Consider the following 21258-nt stretch of genomic DNA (forward strand, 5'->3'; position numbering starts at 1 on the left):
GGATGGTTTCATACTTTCATTTGTGAGTCTCGTAACAAATCACACATAGTGAAACAGGCTCCACCTCATCGCCAGTCCACGAAAATCCCAGTTTAAGATATTCTTCAACACATTTGCAGGCTTTTTTCGTTTTCTTTGCAGCTGATACGCTCAATAAACTTACAGATGGTTCACACAGTTCACTAATTTTGTCGTCACAATTGTCTGACGTAGCCATATCACTTCATTTTTCGGCATAATTATCACTAACATTCATATTTCCTTCATAATTTTCTTTTGTACATTTCAAACTTCCCGTTTTTAGCCAGCGATCCATTGTAAATGGGTTTAACAAAAACAAAGAGAAATTTTGTATATTAATACACACCAAGTATGTACTTGCTACGATCTTTAGATTACTATGAGTAGTTATTCACTTTTATGTTTTATCCATCAGTATGACTTCTGCGCATGCCACAAAGGGAAGCGTATTGCCCGAGCCGCGGTAACATGCACGCGTGGTTTGCGTTGGTTCTGCTGTGCTATTAGATGTTACTGAACGCGTTATCATATTAGTTACAATGTAAACCTGTGTGTATTTCTACTGTACAAGTGTACATCACTCTCATATATTAAATTTTAATGAATTGTTTTCTGCTGCTAAAAAAACTATGATAAAGTAAAATAAAAAATTCTGCTGCGTACCCCTTGAAACCCTTTCACATACCACCAGGAGTATATGTACCACACTTTGGGAAACACTGATCTAGATCATCCCTGACAAATGTTTGTCTAAAAAACCCCCAGTGGTGGAGATTCCACAACCTCCGTAGATAACTTGTTCTCATGCTTAGCTACCCTGATAGGAAGTTTTTCCTAACATCCAACCTAAATCTCTGAGAGTGCCTATGGTGCTGGTGGTAGATGAGAATCTCAGATCTTGGGCTTGGGACGATGTTACATCAGTGAGATCCTGTGCCAGATGTGCTATGTAGCAATGTCTGGTAGTTAACTGCTTGTAACATTGTGAGGGAAGGGATGAGAGCTGTACAAGGAACCATAATGTGTTGACACAGCGTGTGTCTCTTCCTGAGCTCCAGAAGGGTGATAATGGATTCCTCTTGTAATTTGTATCCACTGGCCAAGGAGGTGGAGACATAACTTGGAATGTCTGAGGGGAGCTGTAGATCATGGTTAGTGAGTTTATTCCATAGTGGAAGCATGCACAGCTGTACCGAGACTTAGTGCCCTTGTACGACTTGCTGTATGCTGTGCAGTGAGATTCCTCTTTGGCCGGGTGTACAGCCTTCTCCCAGAGCCACACTGCACTTAAAGTGCAGTGGGGAGCTGGAGCCATGTGCGTGACTCCTGCCTCTTTCTCTGATTAATCAGTGTCTGGAGTTCTTGCTGTTTCTGCCCATCGTTAGCCTTAGCACTTTGCATGCAAGGTCACTGAAGGACTATAGGGGCTCATGAAGCAGCGGTGAGGAGCAGGAGCTTGCTGTGATCACTAACCTTCCCTAACTCTCTTTTTCTGCAGGTGTTAGCCATTAACATCCTAGGCCGTTTCTTGTTAAATAACGACAAAAATATTAGGTAAGTTCCCTGAAGTGTGTCAGACATGGAGCACTGTTGTGTTAAGAGTCTGCAGAAGCAGCTCCCAAGGCAGTGTTGGGAAAGGTTACTGGGGTGGGTATGGCTAAACTGCCTTGGTGACTAGTTTTCTCTCTCCCTGCCACACTTCTTTCCCTGGGTGTATCATGGCCTTTCCGCACTAGCCAGCAGGTCTACAGCAAGCTACTGCAGCCCAGTTATAGTCTGGACACAGGTTCCTGGAATAGCTCAGACAATATGTTTTTTCCAGCGGCCAGTGAAGCTGCGCTTTCCCTTTGTCAGAGAAGAAGTATCTCTTATGGTACATCTACATCCTCTGCTTGGAAACTCCCCTGGTTGGGTCAGAGAGCAGCCTGGCAGATTTTCCTTTGCTCCCAGTAGCACTGGGAAAATCCTGTCTTAGTGCAGAGGAAGACTAAATCCCTTTACTTTGCAATGAAACAGAATGGCTGGCACCAATGTGGTGTTCTTCCTTTGTCGTCTCTATCCCAGATATGTAGCTTTGACATCTTTGTTGAAGACGGTGCAGACAGACCACAATGCAGTACAGCGGCACAGAAGCACCATTGTGGACTGCCTAAAAGATCTGGATGTCTCCATTAAACGGTAATTGAGCTACAGAGCTATCCGTCTGACTTATTACGACAGGACTGTGAGCCTGTGGGATGGGGAGAGAGACAGATGCACGTTAACTGCCCAGTGCAGCAGTCCCACAAGGGAGACTGTTATTACTGTCCAGTCTGCCCCCTGCTTCAGAGAGAACAGGGATGGTGACAGGCAGCCAACTTATCAGGGAAGTTGATCTTACGTAGTAAGTACCTTAGGGGCCTGGGCCATGGAACTCCTTGCTAGAAGAGCTCAGAACAAGCTCAAGCCTAAATGAGTTCAGATCAAGTTGTAAAACTCATCTTTTTAGTAAACTCTCTCCCTTCCCCCAAGTTTATGCTTGTAAAGCAATCCGTGAAAGGCCTACAGGCCCAGAGTGGTTCTCCACTGCCTGGAGGATCAGGCAGAGGTGTACAGTGTTCTGGGCTTTTGTGCAGTACTCCGCTGTCATGGTAATAGGAGTTATATAGAAACCTAGGGGAGATTGTCACAAATGCAGGATTGTTTCCTGTTGTACATTTTCTGGTGTTCAGTTTGAGTTTAAATGTTCAGACTGGTAGGGTTTCCACTCTGTCCCTTAGGAGATCGTTCCATAGTCTAGCACATCTTACTTCCAGGGATTTTTTTTCTTGACATTCACCCTCAGTTTCATCCTGTTACCGCCTAGTTACTTCCTTTTTGCCACACTAAACACCTTGATTTTTCGTCTTGCGCCTGTGCAATACTTGTGAGATGTTTTGTGGTTCTGTCTCTCCCACCATGCCCTAGCCTCACTTTGCCAAGTGTTGCATATTTAGCTTTTTCAATCCTTCTCCTAAATTAGGCCTTCCAGCCCTTTGATCACATACTACTCTTACCTAAACTTGCTCCAGTTTCAGTATTGTTCCTGTAATGTGGTGTTCAGAACTCCGTGTGATATTCCATGTATCTTTGCACCAAAGCCAAAGAGAGAGGGGCCAATGTATCCTTGCTCGGTGATGACACATCTCTGCACGTGCAGCCCAAAATTTTATTGCCCTCATTGCTATCCTATCACATTGCAAACATATCTGTTTTGTTATCCCTGCAATCTGAGTCTCCTTCGACATCACGGCGTCTCAGGTTTCTCTCCCTATTGAAAATCTGTGTAATAGATTCAACTTTGACAAATAATCAGTTTTCATGTTTTTAATCTCTCTGGACCTTTTATTTCTGTCCTTGCTCCTGTCATTAGCTCAATTGTTCTGAATGTTGCTATTCTGCAAATTGGATCTGCCCTTCTGTTAACATTTAACTTAATCTGTCTTTGTAATGGGTATTGCGCACGCTAGTCTTGTAATCAATGAACCCCATTCTGAGGTATGATTGCATAAGGATTCAGCAGATCAACCTCTTTCTATTGTTGAGAGCCAGGGCCTGCATGAGAGGCTACAGATGGCTGTGGTGTGTCCGAGCCTCGTATGGCCCGCAGGTGTAGGGTGGGTGGTCCAAGTGTCATGCTCTGGAGCATGGTAAGAAATCAGTGGTATGCTAGAGCCCCGTAGAAGCTTCTACTCTCTTTGGTGCAGTTGGAGGATGAAGCTTTAGAGTGATCCATCGGCAGAGTGCCCTGTCACAATGCTGACACTCAAGCTGCTGACAACGCACGTCAGTCATTCTGGTAATCAGCTGACTTGGTGACAGAATCCCCAGGAGCACTAAAAGCAGATGTGTGTGGAAGCCAAGGGGGATGATAGCTTTTTTTTGTGCATTTGGTATTGGCTCTCTATTTAGGTGCATCCTTGTCTCCTTTAGCTATATTGTTGTGTATGTCTGTTCAGTGCAGTTCAAAGTGGGCTTGGCCCTTGCTTTCAGCTTGTCATCTGCCCACTAAATAAGCTCAAGCTTTGTGCTTGGGAGCTCCATAAAGGAAATAAATCTCTGAGTATGGTCAAAGAAACAGCAGCTGTGTCCTGTGCTCAGTGCTCTGATGTATGGGGTTGTGAAGCACCAAAGCACTTCCTGTCTTGCTGCTATATTGATAAACTTCAACATGGCACAAGATTAAAATTTAAACATGAAACACCAATGGCCTAGTAGGGTTAAGGACAATAAAAAGGAAATTTTAAAATATATCAGGAAAAAAGCAATCTAGCAATGGTATAGGTCCATTATTAGACAGGGTGAAATTGTTAATGATGTAGAAAAGGCAAAAGTGTTTAATTTTTTTCATATAGGGAAGAAGGTAGATTACATAGAGTTTACAGTGTTAAAGAAATACTTTATATTATGACAGTAACTAGGGAGATATTAAATGGTAGCTGCTAACACTAAACTGTTTCAAATCTTCAGGACCAGATAACTTGCACTCAAGAGTATCAAGAGTTGGATGGGGAGCTCTCTAATCCATTGATATTGATATTTAACAAATCTTGGAATACTGGGGAAATCCTAAGTAATTGGGGAAAAAAGCGAATGTACTAGTACTTAAAAAGGGTCAGTGGGTAACTTCAATAACAATAGGCTGGTTACCTGTGCATCAGTCCCAGACAAAATCAAGAAAATGGTGATATTGAGCATAATCGGTGAAAAACTAAAGGATGGCAGCATAATTCAATGATTTTACTGAAAATAGGTCTCGGCAAATAAACTTAATATCTCTTGAGTACGCATTTGATTGACAGAGAGAGGTGACTTAACATAATACACTGAGACTTCAGTAAGACATTTAACTTAGTCCTGCACAACAGTCTGAATTAAAAAACTGAGCACTAAACAAAATGATTGTAGCACCTATTAAATGGATTTTAAAACTGGCCAAGTGATCTCCAAGATCACTGTAAGTGATGGTGTTTCCTCTTCAAGAAGTCTGTCTGTGGCCTCGTGATATTCAGTGTCTCTGTTGATCTGAAAGAGAAAATAAAATCATTGCTGATTGATTGCAGGTGACAGAGTAGTGAAATGGTAAATGGTTGATAGCTCAGTTATATAGAATAATATGTATTGCTTGGGAAAAAAAGCTGGGCTCAAGTGAACAATGTGTGTTTTAATATAGCCAAATACAAGGTAATACACCTGGGAACCAAGAATTTAGGTCACACTTATGGTATGGGGGCCTGTATTCTGGAAAGCAGTGACTCTGAAAAGGACTTAAGGGTCATTGTGGAAACCAGCTGAACATGAGCGCTCAGTGCAGTGCTGTGGCTGAGGGCTAATGCAATCCTTGGGCCTGTCAACAGGGGAACACTGAATAGAAGGTATAACCATTGTGTAAAACATTCATGAAACCATAACTGGAAAATCGTGTCCAGTTCTGATGTCCACAGTTCAAAAAGGTTGTTGACTAACTGGAAGGGGTTCAGAGAAGAACTACACAAATGATTTGCGGTCTGGAAAATCTGTTTTACGGTGAGAGTAAAGGAGTTCCATCTATTTAGTGTATGCAAGAGAAGGTAAGAGGTGACTTGATCACTGTGTACAAGTACCTACACGAGGAAAAGATTTGTGATCGTAGAGGGCTCCCTAATCTAGCAGACACAGACAGAGTGAGACCCAGTGGTTGGAAACTGAAGCTAAACAAATTCAGACTAGAAATAAGGCACCCGTTTTTAACAGTGAGGGTGATTAACCAGTGAAACAGCTTACCGCAGATGTGGTGGAGTCTCCATCCCTTGAAGTCTTTCAGATTGGATTTCTAGCTCAACCAGACCCTTTGGATTTGATGGAGTGAGGTTTTCTGTTCTGTGCTATGTGGGCAGTTAGACTAGTGGGTCTCAAACTTTTGTACTGGTGATCCCTTTCACACTGCAAGCCTCTGAGTGAGGACCCCCCCCCCTTATAAATTAAACACTTTTTTATATATTGAACACCATTATAAATGCTGGAGGGAAAGCAGGGTTTGGGGTGGAGGCTGACAGCTCACGACCCCCCCATGTAATAACCTCACGACCCCCTGAGGGGTCCCCACCCCCAGTTTGAGAACCCATGAGTTAGGCTAATGATCATCGTATCCTTCTGGCCTTCATCTATACAGTTGTAGCCTCTCACGGCCTGGGGTTGCTTTCACTGTTATGTCAGTCTAATTCTGCAAGGCAGTGACCAATAGCTGGAGGTTCAGAAATTCTCAGATGGACACTTGCTGCTGAAAGGTGTTCTGTTCTTTAGGATAGTTAGAGGCTTCTATAAAAATTCTGGAGAACTTCCCTTTTCCCCCTCTTTTCAGTTGTTTTTTGTTCTCTGGTGCTTAATATCTGCTGGTGAATGGGAAAGTAGCGTTAATCAAGATTGCTGCTCCTTTCCTTACTGAAATGTGAGAATGCAGGAAATGGAGAGATTTGGGCAGGTGGGAAACATGTCCCTGTATTTGTCATTTGATGGAGATAGCTTATTATCTCGCTCTCTCTTGTTCCAGGCGTGCAATGGAGCTGAGCTTTGCATTAGTTAATGGGAACAACATCCGTGGAATGATGAAGGAACTGCTGTATTTCCTGGATTCCTGTGAGCCAGAGTTCAAGGCAGATTGTGCCTCTGGAATATTTCTTGCAGCAGAGAAGTAAGGGCTCAATTAAAGTTCACATTAATCCCCTGTTGGTCCTGGGAACTTTGTGGCTGGGCATTTGTGTGTCTCTCTCTGCCACGCCAGAACTAATGAGGCTGGGGGATATTGTTGGTCATTTCTTCCCCTCCCCTCTGCAAATCAGCGGTGGTGGCATGCCTACAAACAGTGCCTCCCATAAAATGATAAGCACTTAATTACTGATTACATTGTTAAACAAATCAAGTGTGCTTACTCCTTCTGCTATGTGGAATGGATGCCGTGTTCAGTCTCATTTCCATTAAATTGTGAAACAAGATGATCTTATTACTACTGTGACTTTATAATTGGAAGACTAGCTCTACTGTCCTATACTGCAGAGTATCACTTTATTCCGTAGTAAAGCTAGTGGTTTAATGGTGACATATTGAAAAAGTGAATCCATATACTATTTCCCAGCAAATGTGAGATGGCCTCCTAGTGAGCGATGGATCAGGAGGTGAGGGAAGAGGAAGCTTTCACAATCCTACCTGATTTTCTACTGGTGGTAAATGCCAGAACTAATCACTCCTCTGACTTTTTCTTCGTTATCTTCTCAGATATGCCCCTTCCAAGCGCTGGCACATAGACACAATTATGCGAGTCCTAACAACGGTAAGTGGTGCATATCCTGAGAACCTATGAACAGCTTTCTGTAACTTCATGCAGTGGCTAATCCTGCATCAGTTTAGAACCATCAGCCACTCTGCACTGTAGTTGTATTGACTGCAGACCCTTGGATGCTAATACAGAGCCCTGTGTGTGTAGGAGCCTGGGACAATTAGGGTGTTTCCTGAAAGGAGAATGGGAAAGGATTATTTTGTCGTCGTCCCCCGTTTGTGTTCTTCTCCCCCCCCCCCCCCCCCCAAAAAAAAAAATCATTTCAGAAGAGAATGTGCAAGGAGCCACTATGAAGTGATGTCCTAATATTTAATACTTCAATGGCAGTAGCACCTAGGGGCTTCAGGAAGGGTTAGGGCCGCTTTGTGCTGCGTGCAGTACAAGTAAATATGGAAATACAGGCTCTTTACCATAACCCAAGAAGCAAAGTGACATATGAAGGGTGAGAGGAGAGGGGTACTCCTGCCATTCTTATGTAATTCATTATACACACAGTGCCAGCTAACCAAGCTACCTTTGGACCTAATTATCATTTATTGACTGACCACTTGATAACAATCACTGCTGAGGTGGGACTAGAGGAAGGCCTTGCAGATGAGATCAGGGAGGGCATGCCATGTATAAAGGGCAGCATGGAAGAAAGCATGGAGGAGTTTGTGTGAGAAGCTGACAAATGGGTGCTATAATTTAACATTTGAGACAACAGTCTTCTCACAAAACGCCTGAGAAACTGGGGCTGTGGTCTCCAGTTTGATTCCTGTCCTGAGTGTCTTCGTGTGGAAAGGAGTAGCTTCCTTTGTTGAGACTGAGACTTGATTTCCATTTGAAGGTTAACTTCCACTGAGAACTGCCTTGGTAGTAAGAGGGGAGCTTCTAGCAAACAGTTGCCATGGGGATTGCACAAGCTCCCTCACACAGTGCCCTGACTGAGGCCTGCTGAGCCATGTCTGCACTGCAGCTAGTGGCAGGCCTCCCAGACTAGGAAGACAGACACATGCTTGCTCTGCTCAAGCTCGCATGATAACGTTGTGGCACAGGCGGGTGACATGGGCTCATCACCCCAGTACAGACTCTGGGTTGTGCTCGGGTGGCTAGCCCAAGCTACCGCCCACATTGCAGCGTCCACACTGACTGTTTCTAGTATGCTATCTAGCTAGCTTGAGCAGAGCTAGTGCATCTGTCTAGTCGCACTGGGAAGCACCCTCTCAGCTGCCATCCAGATGTACCCAACAGCCTCAGTCCCTTCTGGTCTCTTTTAGCTGTGTGTGTTGGGGTCCATCACTCTGTGCCTGCAGCTCTTAGTTTTCTTTTTGGCCAGACTTTATTCTGCTCACTGTTAATACCAAGGGTTAGCTTAGTTGGTATCATTAGGCTGCATGTAATTTTCCCTTTGTTTCTGTGATCTTGCACGGTTTTGACTTGGCCAGCCTTTTGGCTTTGTTCTTGATGTCAAGGTCCACTGTACAAGAGATGCAATTCAAGTAGTATACCTCCTTCCTCCAAGATGCCAAAGTCAAATGACATGTTTGCTGCCTCATCTGCGTTGTGGGGAGAGGTTATTCCCTGGCTCTTTGTTCAGTGTTCCTGGCCCCTAGCCAAAGGGTCTGTAAAGATAGATAAGCAGGCAAGTCGCCTGGCCTGTCCTTCATCAGAATAGACTCCGGCTGTGAGCAAGAGAACAAATAGAACCGCCTTCTGCATCCAGGAATTTTTGTGTCTTCAATGAAGCCTTTCTTGGCACCAGAGAATGTGACACTGCTGCCTTCTGTGCTCTATTCTTTGGAACCGAAATCCAAGGTGCTCTGCATATCTGCATCTTCAGTGCTGAGGTCCACGCAAGGAGCAGAAGCCAGTGGTGCCATCATCCTTTCAGACCTGTCTGAGGGCTCAGAGAGATGCTTCTTTGGTGGAGGCATCTGTTCCTTTTTCCGCTGTCTTAATGCGGAAAAGGCAAAAGAGCCATGATCCTGGGATCTCAAGTAAAGGAACATCTGTATAAGCTCTAAGAGAATGGAAGACCGTGGTGCTGAGTGATGCTGTGAAAGAATTTCTATCTTGGAGAGAACTTTTTGTATGGATTCAAAATAAATATTGGCATTGGTGCTTGTGCAGCAGGGCCAACAGGGGAAGTTGTCAGGCCAACTTCTCTCCTCATTCCATCCTCTGCTTCTCCCTGAAGAAATGGAGTCCTAATCCATGCAAATGCATAACAGAAAATCAGTCACTACCTCCAAAGAGCTCTGTCTGGATTTGCCAAGATACGATGGGGGATGAAGTAGACGTAGTAGGATGTGGGCAGGACAACCATGTGGTGTATTTGGCACATTTTTGGTAGTAAGCAGCAGCCTTCGCTGACGCCTGCTTAGCTATTCATGTACTGAGTGATGCAGATGGCAATGACTTATTTTCTTCCTGGTTCCTGTGGTGAAGCATGTAATTTGATTACTTTTTAGTTTGTGTTGTGATAGCCTTCATTTTGACAGAGAAACCAGAGGGCCTCTGCAGCTTATATTTTTCTGGATCATCAGGATGTAGTTTGTTGTATAGAGGGGTTGGGGGAGAAGCTAAATAATGACGGTCTTCTACTACTGCTAGCTGACGGTGTGTGTTCACCGTCAGCCATAGGATATGTCTACACAGCACGCTCACTGAGGCATGTGGGGTACGTGTAACTATGCACTGCAGTGAAAAGCAGGCTGCGTCCACACTGCGGTGTGTAGGTACAGGTGGCAGTAAAGTGCTGTGGCGAGGGGATGCACTGAGGAAAGGCTCTGATGGGGGAGGCTGTGGGAAGGGCTGCTGTAGCTCCCTGCACTGGGGAAGCGCTTCAGCAGCAGGGAGGCAGTGGGACACTACGTTGCTATTTTTAGCAATGTTGGCAGGAGAGGCACTGCTTGGGCGTGTAGTGAGATGTGTAGGGTATGAACCCTGAGGTTCTGGTTTGTCTTTACTGTACTTGCCTAAGCAGCGCCTTGCCATCTACACTCTTCTTTATACCAATGCCAGTGGGTTGTGCAGCATATGTACTCCACATGCTGCTGTAAGGAGTGTGCAGTGTAGACAAACCCATAGAGCATCTCTTCAGGATGTTGCAAAGCAGTTTTTAACTCCTAGCAGATTCTTTAAAGTACCCTTTGAGTCTGCCCTGAGCTGGCTTGTGTTTCACTGGTGGATGGAGTATGCTGGAAGAGGGTGTGACAGTGAAACCAAATAAGCCTCCTGTATGTTTCTTGGAAATATGACTTCTCTTTCAGGCAGGAAGTTATGTTCGAGATGATGCTGTCCCCAACTTGATCCAGCTGATAACAAATAGCATGGAGATGCATGCCTATACTGTACAGAGACTCTACAAAGCCATCCTTGGTGACTACTCCCAGGTAGATGTCCAGACCAGGTTTCGCAGCGACCCCTAGTGTCCCTGTTAGTGAGCCAGCATGAGTGACTTGCTTCCAAAGGAAGCTCAAGGCTCAGTAATGTCCATTGAAAATCCCCATAGGCCAGTCCTCTGGCCAGTGAGGACAGGAGTGGTCCTAATTATACCTGTTCTCTTGGTGATATGTACTGCCCTTTTGGACCATACCAGACACCCCCCAGGAAGCCTCTTGGTGCACTGGCCAGGCCTGCTGTGTGCCATAATGGGCTGGATTGGATGCTCCTGAGCTTTGTCTGTCATCCAGAGAGCTGTTTGTCCCTAACATGTCTAACTTTTGTCTTCTGACAGCAGCCCCTAGTGCAGGTGGCCTCTTGGTGTATGGGAGAATATGGAGACCTCTTGATATCTGGTCAGTGTGAAGAGGAGGAGCCAGTTCAGGTACAGCTCTGGGAAAGGGGAAAGTAGAGCAGTTGTGAGTGTACTGGAGGGGCGTTGGAGTAGTGTGGTGCTGAGCATGTGGGAGTGGGGGAATGCTCTTGCTTGAGTTAGCACTGGTGGACATGATGCTGCTGGGCCAGAGAGTAATTGCCCTGTGGTAGGGTGGAGATGGGCTGTGGGCACGTGTATTGTCAACTCTGGGAAGCTCCTGGCATTGATGTCGAGTTGGAGGGGTTGGGGGCTAATCTGGCTGGGTGTTCTGGCCAAGCAGGGGCTGCGCATTGCACTGCTAATGCTACTTCTCCTTGGTGTATGGGGAAAATGCGATTTATAAATATATCAAATTTATGGATTTTAATTTTTAAATGGATTTCTCAGTGCCAATCCAGTGCTCTGCATGCCTGTCCCAGAAATGGAACACAAACAAGGGGTTGGACCGCCCATAAATATACCCGCCAGCCCATATCCTCCTCGGTGATGTAGGAGCAGAGGGAAACAATGGCTTGGGAGTGTGCCCAGGAGGTTGTGCAGCAGAGCCCATCTCTTTTCTCGGACACTAACCTGCTGCGCTTGCTTTGCTCAGGTAACGGAAGAGGAAGTACTCGATATTTTAGAAAGTGTCCTGATATCAAACATGTCTGCATCCGTTACACGAGGTTACGCTCTCACCGCCATCATGAAGCTTTCCACGAGGTTCACCTGCACTGTCAAGTGAGTCTCCCTTGGGTGCTCGCACTGCATGGGGAGGGCGTGCTGGTGAAGGCCAGCAGGACATGCATGTGGCAGGCAGGAGGGCACAAGCTGCAGTGGGGCCGGAGGGAGGGTTTCTGTGATGTAGCTTCTGCCTTCATGGACCATAAGGGGTTTTCCTGTTGCGTAGACTCTGTGATCCTGCCTTGCATACATGTATGAAGAGTGTTGTGTGGCTTTGTATGTGTCGTACTCTCCCTGTTCGTTATGGTCTGTGCTCTGTGTGGAGACGGTGTGACTTCACTTGAAAATACTCTGTTGCGGAAGTGAATCCTCATTTATGTATATAGTTTCCCTTTTGAATTCCCGCTGTCCATAATTCAAAGGGAATGAGCAGCCATGTTGCTTGCAGGTGACTTGTCTAGCACTGTTGGGCACGCTGCTGGCACTGGGGATCTGATACGCCCTGTAGTATTCCAGCAAAGTGTCAGACAGCAGAGCATCATGGGCCCTACCAAATTCACAGCCATAGGATTTTAAAAATTGTGAATTTCATGATTTCAGCTATTTAAATCTGAAATTTCACGGAATTGTAATCGTAGGGGTCCTGACCCATAAGAGGTGTGAGGGGGTTGCAGGGTTATTGTGGGGGGTTGCGGTACTGCTACCCACACTTCTGTGCTGCTGCTGCTGGCAGTGTAGCTTTCAGAGCTGGGCAGTGGGAGAGCAGCGGCTGCTGGCTGGCCACCGCCAGCGCAGAAATAAGGATGGCATAGGATGGTGTTGCCACCCTTACTTCTGCGCTGCTGCCTGCAGAGCTGGGCCCTTAGTCAGCAGCTGCCACGCTCCAGCCACCCAGCTCTGAAGGCAGCAGGGCACAAGTAAGGGTGCAATACCGCAACCTCCCTAAAATAACCTTATGACCCTCCGCAACTCTCTTTTGGGTCAGGACCCGCAATGTGAGAAACACTGGTCTCCCCCGTGAAATCTGTATAGTGTAAGGTAAAAGCATGAGCAGTGGGTGGAACCCCCCTTTGGGGAGGTTAGCCCCGGCTCCGCCCTTTTTGCCCATGGCGAACATGCCCCCCTCTCCCCAGCATCTGAAGCCCCAAGACCGCCTGCTCCCCCCTTGGTTGGAGGATCCCCAGGCTGGCTGAAGCCCTGAGGCCCCCCCCGCCCAGAGGAGTCCTGGGCCATCTGCAGCTGTGCTGTGCCTCCCCTCCCCAAACCGCCTGAGGAAAAGCATCTCTGGCCCGGAAGAAGCTTTTGATATGCCCCATGCAGGTTCCAGGGCAGCTGAGGAGGCAGTATTTGCTACTCAGCTTCCCGGGTTCATCAGTAATCTCCCTGGACTCCAGGGAAGCTGAATAGCACATATCACCTCCTCAGCTGCCCCAGGACCTGCATGGGACAATAAATCAGAAACTTCCCCCCAAAGCCCTGCAACTGGGGGTTCGCTGGCTGTGGCAGTGGCAAGGGAGCCAGAGTCTCCCCAGGCCTATTATACCCACCGCCCATGGGTAAAAGCACACAAAAGCCCTCGGTGGAGATAGAGGTGGTTAGGGACTATTTAGAAAAGCTGGACGTGCACAAGTCCATGGGGCCGGACGAGTTACATCCGAGAGTGCTGAAGGAATTGGCGGCTGTGATTGCAGAGCCCTTGGCCGTTATCTTTGAAAACTCATGGCGAACGGGGGAAGTCCCGGATGACTGGAAAAAGGCTAATGTAGTGCCAATCTTTAAAAAAGGGAAGAAGGAGGATCCTGGGAACTACAGGCCAGTCAGCCTCACCTCAGTCCCTGGAAAAATCATGGAGCAGGTCCTCAAAGAATCAATCCTGAAGCACTTACATGAGAGGAAAGTGATCAGGAACAGTCAGCATGGATTCACCAAGGGAAGGTCATGCCTGACTAATCTAATCACCTTTTATGATGAGATTACTGGTTCTGTGGATGAAGGGAAAGCAGTGGATGTATTGTTTCTTGACTTTAGCAAAGCTTTTGACACGGTCTCCCACAGTATTCTTGTCAGCAAGTTAAGGAAGTATGGGCTAGATGAATGCACTATAAGGTGGGTAGAAAGCTGGCTAGATTGTCGGGCTCAACGGGTAGTGATCAATGGCTCCATGTCTAGTTGGCAGCCGGTGTCAAGTGGAGTGCCCCAGGGGTCGGTCCTGGGGCCGGTTTTGTTCAATATCTTCATAAATGATCTGGAGGATGGTGTGGATTGCACTCTCAGCAAATTTGCAGATGATACTAAACTGGGAGGAGTGGTAGATACGCTGGAGGGGAGGGATAGGATACAGAAGGACCTAGACAAATTGGAGGATTGGGCCAAAAGAAATCTGATGAGGTTCAATAAGGATAAGTGCAGGGTCCTGCACTTAGGATGGAAGAATCCAATGCACCGCTACAGACTAGGGACCGAATGGCTAGGCAGCAGTTCTGCGGAAAAGGACCTAGGGGTGACAGTGGACGAGAAGCTGGATATGAGTCAACAGTGTGCCCTTGTTGCCAAGAAGGCCAATGGCATTTTGGGATGTATAAGTAGGGGCATAGCGAGCAGATCGAGGGATGTGATCGTTCCCCTCTATTCGACACTGGTGAGGCCTCATCTGGAGTACTGTGTCCAGTTTTGGGCCCCACACTACAAGAAGGATGTGGATAAATTGGAGAGAGTCCAGCGAAGGGCAACAAAAATGATTAGGGGTCTAGAGCACATGACTTATGAAGAGAGGCTGAGGGAGCTGGGATTGTTTAGTCTGCAGAAGAGAAGAATGAGGGGGGATTTGATAGCTGCTTTCAACTACCTGAAAGGGGGTTCCAAAGAGGATGGCTCTAGACTGTTCTCAATGGTAGCAGATGACAGAACGAGGAGTAATGGTCTCAAGTTGCAATGGGGGAGGTTTAGATTGGATATTAGGAAAAACTTTTTCACGAAGAGGGTGGTGAAACACTGGAATGCGTTACCTAGGGAGGTGGTAGAATCTCCTTCCTTAGAGGTTTTTAAGGTCAGGCTTGACAAAGCCCTGGCTGGGATGATTTAACTGGGAATTGGTCCTGCTTCGAGCAGGGGGTTGGACTAGATGACCTTCTGGGGTCCCTTCCAACCCTGATATTCTATGATTCTATTCTATGAAATTTCACGGGTGGGGGAAGGGGGGACACCAGATTTCATGGTCTGAGAATTTTTCATGGCCGTGAATTTGGTAGGGCCCTAATCATGGGCCTGCAAAGTTGCCAAGGTAGTAAATTAGAAACAACACTGTCCCTATTGGGTTACAGGCCAGTTACACGGACACTTGCTGGAGAATTCTGAGCTAATGTCTGGGGAACACTCTGCCCTTGCTCAGTGTTTATTGGTTTCATTATTGGTTTCTTGCCCCGCAGCCGCATTAAGAAGGTTGTGTCCATCTATGGCAGCAGCATTGATGTGGAGCTCCAGCAGAGGGCAGTGGAGTACAATGCACTTTTCAAGAAGTATGATCACATGAGGTGAGTACAAGAAAGATTTAAGGTGAGAAGGTGACCTCCTGCATAACTTGGGCCAGAAAACGTCGCCCAGGGATTCTACATCAAGACCACAGCCTGTGCTTGAGCTAGAAGCATATCGTCTAGAAAAACGCCAGCCTTGGTTTAAGGACATCAAGTGCTGGAGAACCCACTATATACCTTGGGAAGCTTTCAGTGATTAATGACCCTCACTGTTAAAATGTGCATCTTATTTCCAGATTGAACTTTGCTGACATCAACTTCCAGCTGTCTGTTTGTTATGCCTTTGTCTGCTAGATTAGCGTCCCTGTACGGTCTGATGTAGTCTTCCCATGTGAGTCTCTTTTTAGACTGGTTTCAGAGTAGCAGCCGTGTTAGTCTGTATTCACAAAAAGAAAAGGAGGACTTGTGGCACCTTAGAGACTAACAAATTTATTTGAGCATAAGCTTTCGTGAGTTACAGCCCACTTCACAGGCAGTCCCCACCCCACAAGAAATACCCAGACAAGGTTTGTCCTCCTCCTTCCCAGACTTGGGTACAAAGGAAAGATAATGGGAATCCAGTGACAACACTGGGAGACAGCCAGTTCCATATGCTGGCCAGGGCCTGCAGAACCAGTTCCTCAGCATCCTAGAGCTGGGCTTCTGAGGACTACATTTTAATAGCTTGTCTTGTCTGTGCCTCCTCCATTCACAATTTCATGGAACCCAGCTCCCTTCCCATTGGTGATGCCATAACATCTCTGTGGCAATTACAGTAACGGCTCTCATGATAAGGTCACAGGAGGAAAGCTTCTTCTAATGGAATTTAGTTGCTGGAAACATGATGGAGCCAGCATCAGATGATCACCCAGCTCCTTGCAAATGCACGCAGGGGCATTGCAGAAGACAGTTTAGGAAGCTTTGCCTTAGAGCAAAAAGAACCATGAACTTTGATTGTGTAGCCTTGTGACAAAGGGTTTGAAGTGCTGGGGTGGTGAGTGTATTGGCCTTCGTTACACCGGAGTGATTCTGGGGTTGATGGTTTTCACTCCTGAAGATTTTAATAATGGCTGAGAATGCACAGTCATGGGGCTCAGGTTCCTTGGCAATGTGACATTTTTCATTTTCTACCCCTCAGAGGCACATAGGCAATTTAATAGTCTGTTCAGCATCCTGCGCAGTGTCTGTGGGGTGTCCCCCAAGTAGTTCATATCAAGGGGTGGCTCTCATCTTCCATCTCTTTGACTTTGGTAGCATGTCCTGCATCCCATCTTTCGTCCCATCCACCCCTTCTACACACACAATCTCTCTGTGCTCAGACTGTTACCTAGTAGCTCTCCTGAAAGACTGGAACCTGGGTAAGTTTGCTGCGTGGGTGCTTGCCTTCCCCATTCCATCACCATGCCTTGTGCTGGATAAACATGCCTGTCAGGAAAACGCAGTCAGTTGCTCTAACTCAGCTGCATCTGCAGTCGAGCAGGGATGTCTTCTGTGAGCACCCACTCCAAGCCGCAGTGTGCTTAGGTCTTCTCCCCCTGAGTCTTGGGCTTCCCTATCCTAGCTCTGCAATGGGACCTGTCCCATGTAGGTGCAGGGCAGGGCTCTGTATTGCCTATAAAGACAATACCTGTCAATAACCAGGTTTACGCTGGTGACGGAGTGGCCCCAGTCTTTAATCAGCTCAAGCTCAGTTGTGTGATCCCAGAGTTCAATTCTTCTCATAGAGCTAAAGCAAAAGGCCGGGCACCCTCTTCACATCATCCTTGCCATCTCAAGTACTTTGGATTGGGATCAGGGTAGATGGCCCAGAGTGTAACCATGTCAGCTTCTTTCAGGTCAGCCCTACTTGAGAGAATGCCAGTTATGGAAAAGGTGACCACAAATGGCCCCACTGAGATTGTACAGACCAATGGAGAGACAGAGCCAGCAGTGCTGGAAACCAAACCTCCCCCCTCTGGGCTGCAGCCCACCAGCCAGGTAATGGAAGGTGCTCTCTTCAACTGGTGTAACTCTCCCACTGTCCTCTCAGACCCAGGTGCTGGAAGACTATTCCCCTCTCCCTAGTAAGCCAAGGGCATCTCTGCTTCTCTGACCTGTGTCTGCCTGCCTGATGCAACCTCTCTCTCCCCTGCTGATTCCCAGGCAAAAGAAGGGAGTCAAGGACTGGCATCAGGGAAAGGTGCCACAGCAGGAGTGCAGGCTGGAGCAGGTGGGGTGGATGGAGTTAAATCCCACCTACAAGTTGTGACCTGCCTCTCAGAAACTCCTCCCCTCCTTGGCACAGCACCTCCCGCTGTCTTTCTGAGACCCCTGGAAACTAGACAGCTTAAGTTGCTGAGCGCAAATTGTCAGCATTAGTCCGAGACTAGTGTAAGAGCTTCACAGGCAGATCACTGAGAGAGGGACCTTTTCATCTGAGAGCAAGTGGCATTTGTCACAGGTAAACACAAAGGTAGCAGGGAGCTGAGAAGATAACAGAGGTTTTATTGCTTTTTTTATTAGGCAAATGACTTGTTGGACTTATTGGGAGGAAATGATATAACCCCAGTCATTCCAACTGCCCCTACAAGCAAGCCAGCCTCTGCCGGTGGGGAGCTCCTTGACCTCCTGGGAGATCTCAACCTAACAGGTGAGACCAGGCTGCAGCTATTGAGATGTATTCCAGGTCCCTCAGCTTGATGGGAGGAGCTGGGCCAGGATAAGAGGGGCATTCTTCCCTGTTCTTTTTCCAGGGATAGGATCTTCTGCAGGGGAGGCAGGGAAATTCCCCATTCCTCTGGCAGGGGATGAGGTTCAATGGCATTGCATGCCCTCTCACAGGGGGCTTGGTCCAAGGCTAATATGGAGAGGGTGGGAAATGCGTTGGAGTCAGATGAGTGTTCCTCTGTCCTGGGACAGGTTCTCAGCCTGGCAGGAGAGAATCAAGAGAGGGGAGAGGTGTTCTCTCTGCCTGGAGACTTGCTGGTGATGGCTGAGATTGAGGTCATTCTTGGGGAAAGGAGATGGCCCTATTGGGTTTTTTGTTTGTAAAAATAGCATGCTCCTTCTAGCTAATCCTTGAGCTGGGAAAAGCCACTCTATATTTCCTGCTAGCTAAACTCTACCTTCTTCTAACCTGCTTTCTCTAGCTTCTCCAGCCTCGGTCCCTGCCCCGCAGATATCGCAGCCTCCGTTCCTGTTGGATGGGCTCTCATCACAACCTCTCTTCAATGATATTGCTGCTGGTAGGAGCATAGGAAACCTGAGCACATGTAGCTGTTGTAACCATCGGGGGTCTGGTAATGAGGAGGAGGATTTGGGAGTGCTCAGGAGCAATGTGTGAAGGTGTGAAGGAGGAGGTGGAATAAGGGGGAAAAGGAGAGCAGTTCTCTACATTCTGGACATAGGGTTTAGGGGCGGCAGGTGGGCCTGCTGACATTGAGAATGCTCTCCAGGTCCTTACTGGGCTGCTGCTCTTGTCCCTCGGCTGCAGGCATCCCCTCCATCACTGCATACAGCAAGAATGGGCTGAAGATAGAGTTCACCTTTGAGAGATCGAACACCAACCCCAGCGTCACCGTGATCACGATACAAGCCTCCAACAGCACAGAGCTGGACATGACAGACTTCGTTTTCCAGGCTGCGGTACCAAAGGTAGAGCTGCCATGACTGGCTGGGTGGCTAGCCCCCTGTCTTTTTCCAAATTCTTTCTATTGTTTTGTCCCTTCTGCACAGAGGAAGCGAAGCTCCAAGAAGCATAAGGAGGAGTTAAAGCTGTTAAGCTGTTTTCTTAGATCTCAAGCTGCCCAAATAGTCCTGTTTTAAGATGGTATTTAGAGTTGAGCAGGTACCTTTAGGGCTGAGCTTTCCCAGGCCTGGCTCTGTCTGGGGCTAGGGGGATCCTTCTGGGAAGTCTGATTAAACAGTTCAGCTTCTCTAAGACACACTCATCCTTATCAACAGCCAGAAGAGCCCTTTGAACAGCTCTCACTCTGAAGCAGGTGGGAGTAAGAAGATGAAACTTGGTAGGAGGAAAGGTGCCTTCCTGTGTCCCAGAGACAATCCAGTTTGGTTTGGCTGAGTTGGGAAGACTTGTGCATGCATGTTTACTTAGCAACTCTCCAAGTGAGAGTAGGTTTCCTGGCTGTGTGTGAAGAGCTAGTCTCGGATTGTGGTAGAATGGAGACAGTGCCTTTGTCCCTGAGAACCAGTGCAACTCAGCCTTGTGGCAGAATCATTCCTATGGTTATCAGGCTGTTTGCTGTTTGCTCAGGAGCACAGCAGAAGCAGTTCTGCCCTCGGGGCAGTGAGGCTCTGCCTCCTCCCCATCTGCCAGCAGTTATGTCAATCTGATTTCAGCCTGTGAGAAAGCAGGAGATGAAAACCCTCTGGCCTCTGGAGTGCTGCAGGCATGCTGAGTGCTTCTGACCTCTCTAAAAGGAGAAAAGACCAAGGAACTCCCTTAAAGCAGTCAGTAGTGCTTTCACCATTGCTGTAAACAGCAGGAGATGGTCTTTCCTTCCCCACCTGGGGTGGCAGTGTAGCTGTATCTGCTAAATGCTTGGTGTAATCAGCTTTCTGAAAGTCTTTTCCCTTTTCTTCAGACATTCCAGCTGCAGCTCCTGTCTCCCAGCAGCAGCATCATCCCAGCATTTAACACGGGGAACATCACACAGGTCATCAAAGTTCTGAACCCACAGAAGGTGAGCAGTCCACTGGTAGAAGGAATCCCTGAGCCTGGTTCTTATGGCTGTTTGGGAGACTGGGGGGTTTAGTGCTGTGTGTTCTCGAGCAGAGATTTCGGGCTTGTTCCTGGGGAATGATCACTGGTGGTGGGACAGTGTAGTTATGGTTGCAGTGTTGATGTAGCCATGTTTTCAAGATATTAGAGAGACAAGATATTACTTCACCCACCTTGGCAGTGTAGTGTAGTTATAGTCAGAAAAGGGCTATGGAAAAACAGACCTTTTTCCTGGGTGAATCCAATGACTTATCATAAGAACAGCCATACTGGGTCAGATCAAAGGTCCATCTAGCCCAGTATCCTGTCTTCTGAGAGTGGCCAATGCCAGGTGCTTCAGAGGGAGTGAACGGAACAGGACAATTGAGTAGTACATCCCCTGTCATCCAGTGCCATCTGGCAGTCGGAGGTTTAGGGGACACCCAGAGCTTGTGGCTGCATACCTGACCACCTTGGCTAATAGCCATTGATGGACCTATCCTCCATGAACTTCTCTATTTTTTTTTTTTAACCCAGTTATACTTTTTGCCTTCACAACATAGCCGGCAACAAGTTCCATAAGTTGACTGTGCCTTTTGTGAAGAAGTACTTCCTTATGTTTGTTCTAAACCTACTGCCAATTAATTTCATGGGATGACCCCAGTTGTTGTGTTATGAGGAAGAGTAAATAACACTTCCTTATTCACTTTCTCCACACCAGTCATGATTTTATAGACCTCTATCATATACCCCTTTAGTCTTTTTTTTTTTTTAAGATGAACAGTCCAGTCTTTTATTCTCTCCTCATATGGAAGCTGTTCCATACCCCTAATAATTTTTGTTGCCCTTCTCTGCACCTTTTCCAATTCTAATAATCTTTTTTGAGGTGGGATGGCCAAAACTGCACTCAGTATTCAAGGTGTGGGTGGCACCATAGATTTATATAGTGGCATTATGAGATTTTTCTGTCTTATCTGTCCCTTTCCTAATGGTTTTTAACATTCTGTTAGCTTCTTTGATTGCCGCTGCACATTGACCGGATATTTTCAGTCATCCACAATGACTCCAAGATCTTTCTTGAGTGGTAACAGCTAATTTAGACCCCATCATTTTGGATGTATAGTTGGGATTAGTTTTTCCAATGTGCATTACTTTGCATTTATCAACACTGAATTTCATCTGCCATTTTGCCACCCAGTCACCCAGTTTAGTGAGATCCCTTGTAAATCCTCAC

The 21258-nt window shown here is 47.0% G+C and overlaps 1 protein-coding gene and 1 non-coding gene across 3 annotated transcripts in view; both read left to right on the forward strand.

Moving 5' to 3' along the window:
• AP1G1 (adaptor related protein complex 1 subunit gamma 1) overlaps positions 1 to 21258 on the forward strand; it is a 100465-nt gene that overhangs the window by 71922 nt on the left and 7285 nt on the right. For both annotated transcript variants that reach the window (XM_074969027.1, XM_074969026.1), the window contains exons 10-22: positions 1520 to 1575; positions 2086 to 2199; positions 6569 to 6709; positions 7291 to 7345; positions 10606 to 10728; positions 11073 to 11162; positions 11746 to 11873; positions 15242 to 15346; positions 17161 to 17302; positions 17828 to 17954; positions 18454 to 18549; positions 18798 to 18958; positions 19909 to 20007. In XM_074969027.1, coding sequence (XP_074825128.1) covers positions 1520 to 1575; positions 2086 to 2199; positions 6569 to 6709; positions 7291 to 7345; positions 10606 to 10728; positions 11073 to 11162; positions 11746 to 11873; positions 15242 to 15346; positions 17161 to 17302; positions 17828 to 17954; positions 18454 to 18549; positions 18798 to 18958; positions 19909 to 20007 — 1437 coding nt within the window. The remainder of the gene's footprint in view (positions 1 to 1519; positions 1576 to 2085; positions 2200 to 6568; positions 6710 to 7290; positions 7346 to 10605; positions 10729 to 11072; positions 11163 to 11745; positions 11874 to 15241; positions 15347 to 17160; positions 17303 to 17827; positions 17955 to 18453; positions 18550 to 18797; positions 18959 to 19908; positions 20008 to 21258) is intronic.
• LOC141996932 (small nucleolar RNA SNORD71) lies at positions 3740 to 3826 on the forward strand. The gene has a single exon (XR_012641658.1). It is a non-coding gene; the product is annotated as a small nucleolar RNA SNORD71 (small nucleolar RNA).

The sequence above is a fragment of the Natator depressus genome, chromosome 12 (assembly GCF_965152275.1).
Source record: "Natator depressus isolate rNatDep1 chromosome 12, rNatDep2.hap1, whole genome shotgun sequence".
NCBI classification, from domain to species: Eukaryota; Metazoa; Chordata; order Testudines; family Cheloniidae; genus Natator; species Natator depressus.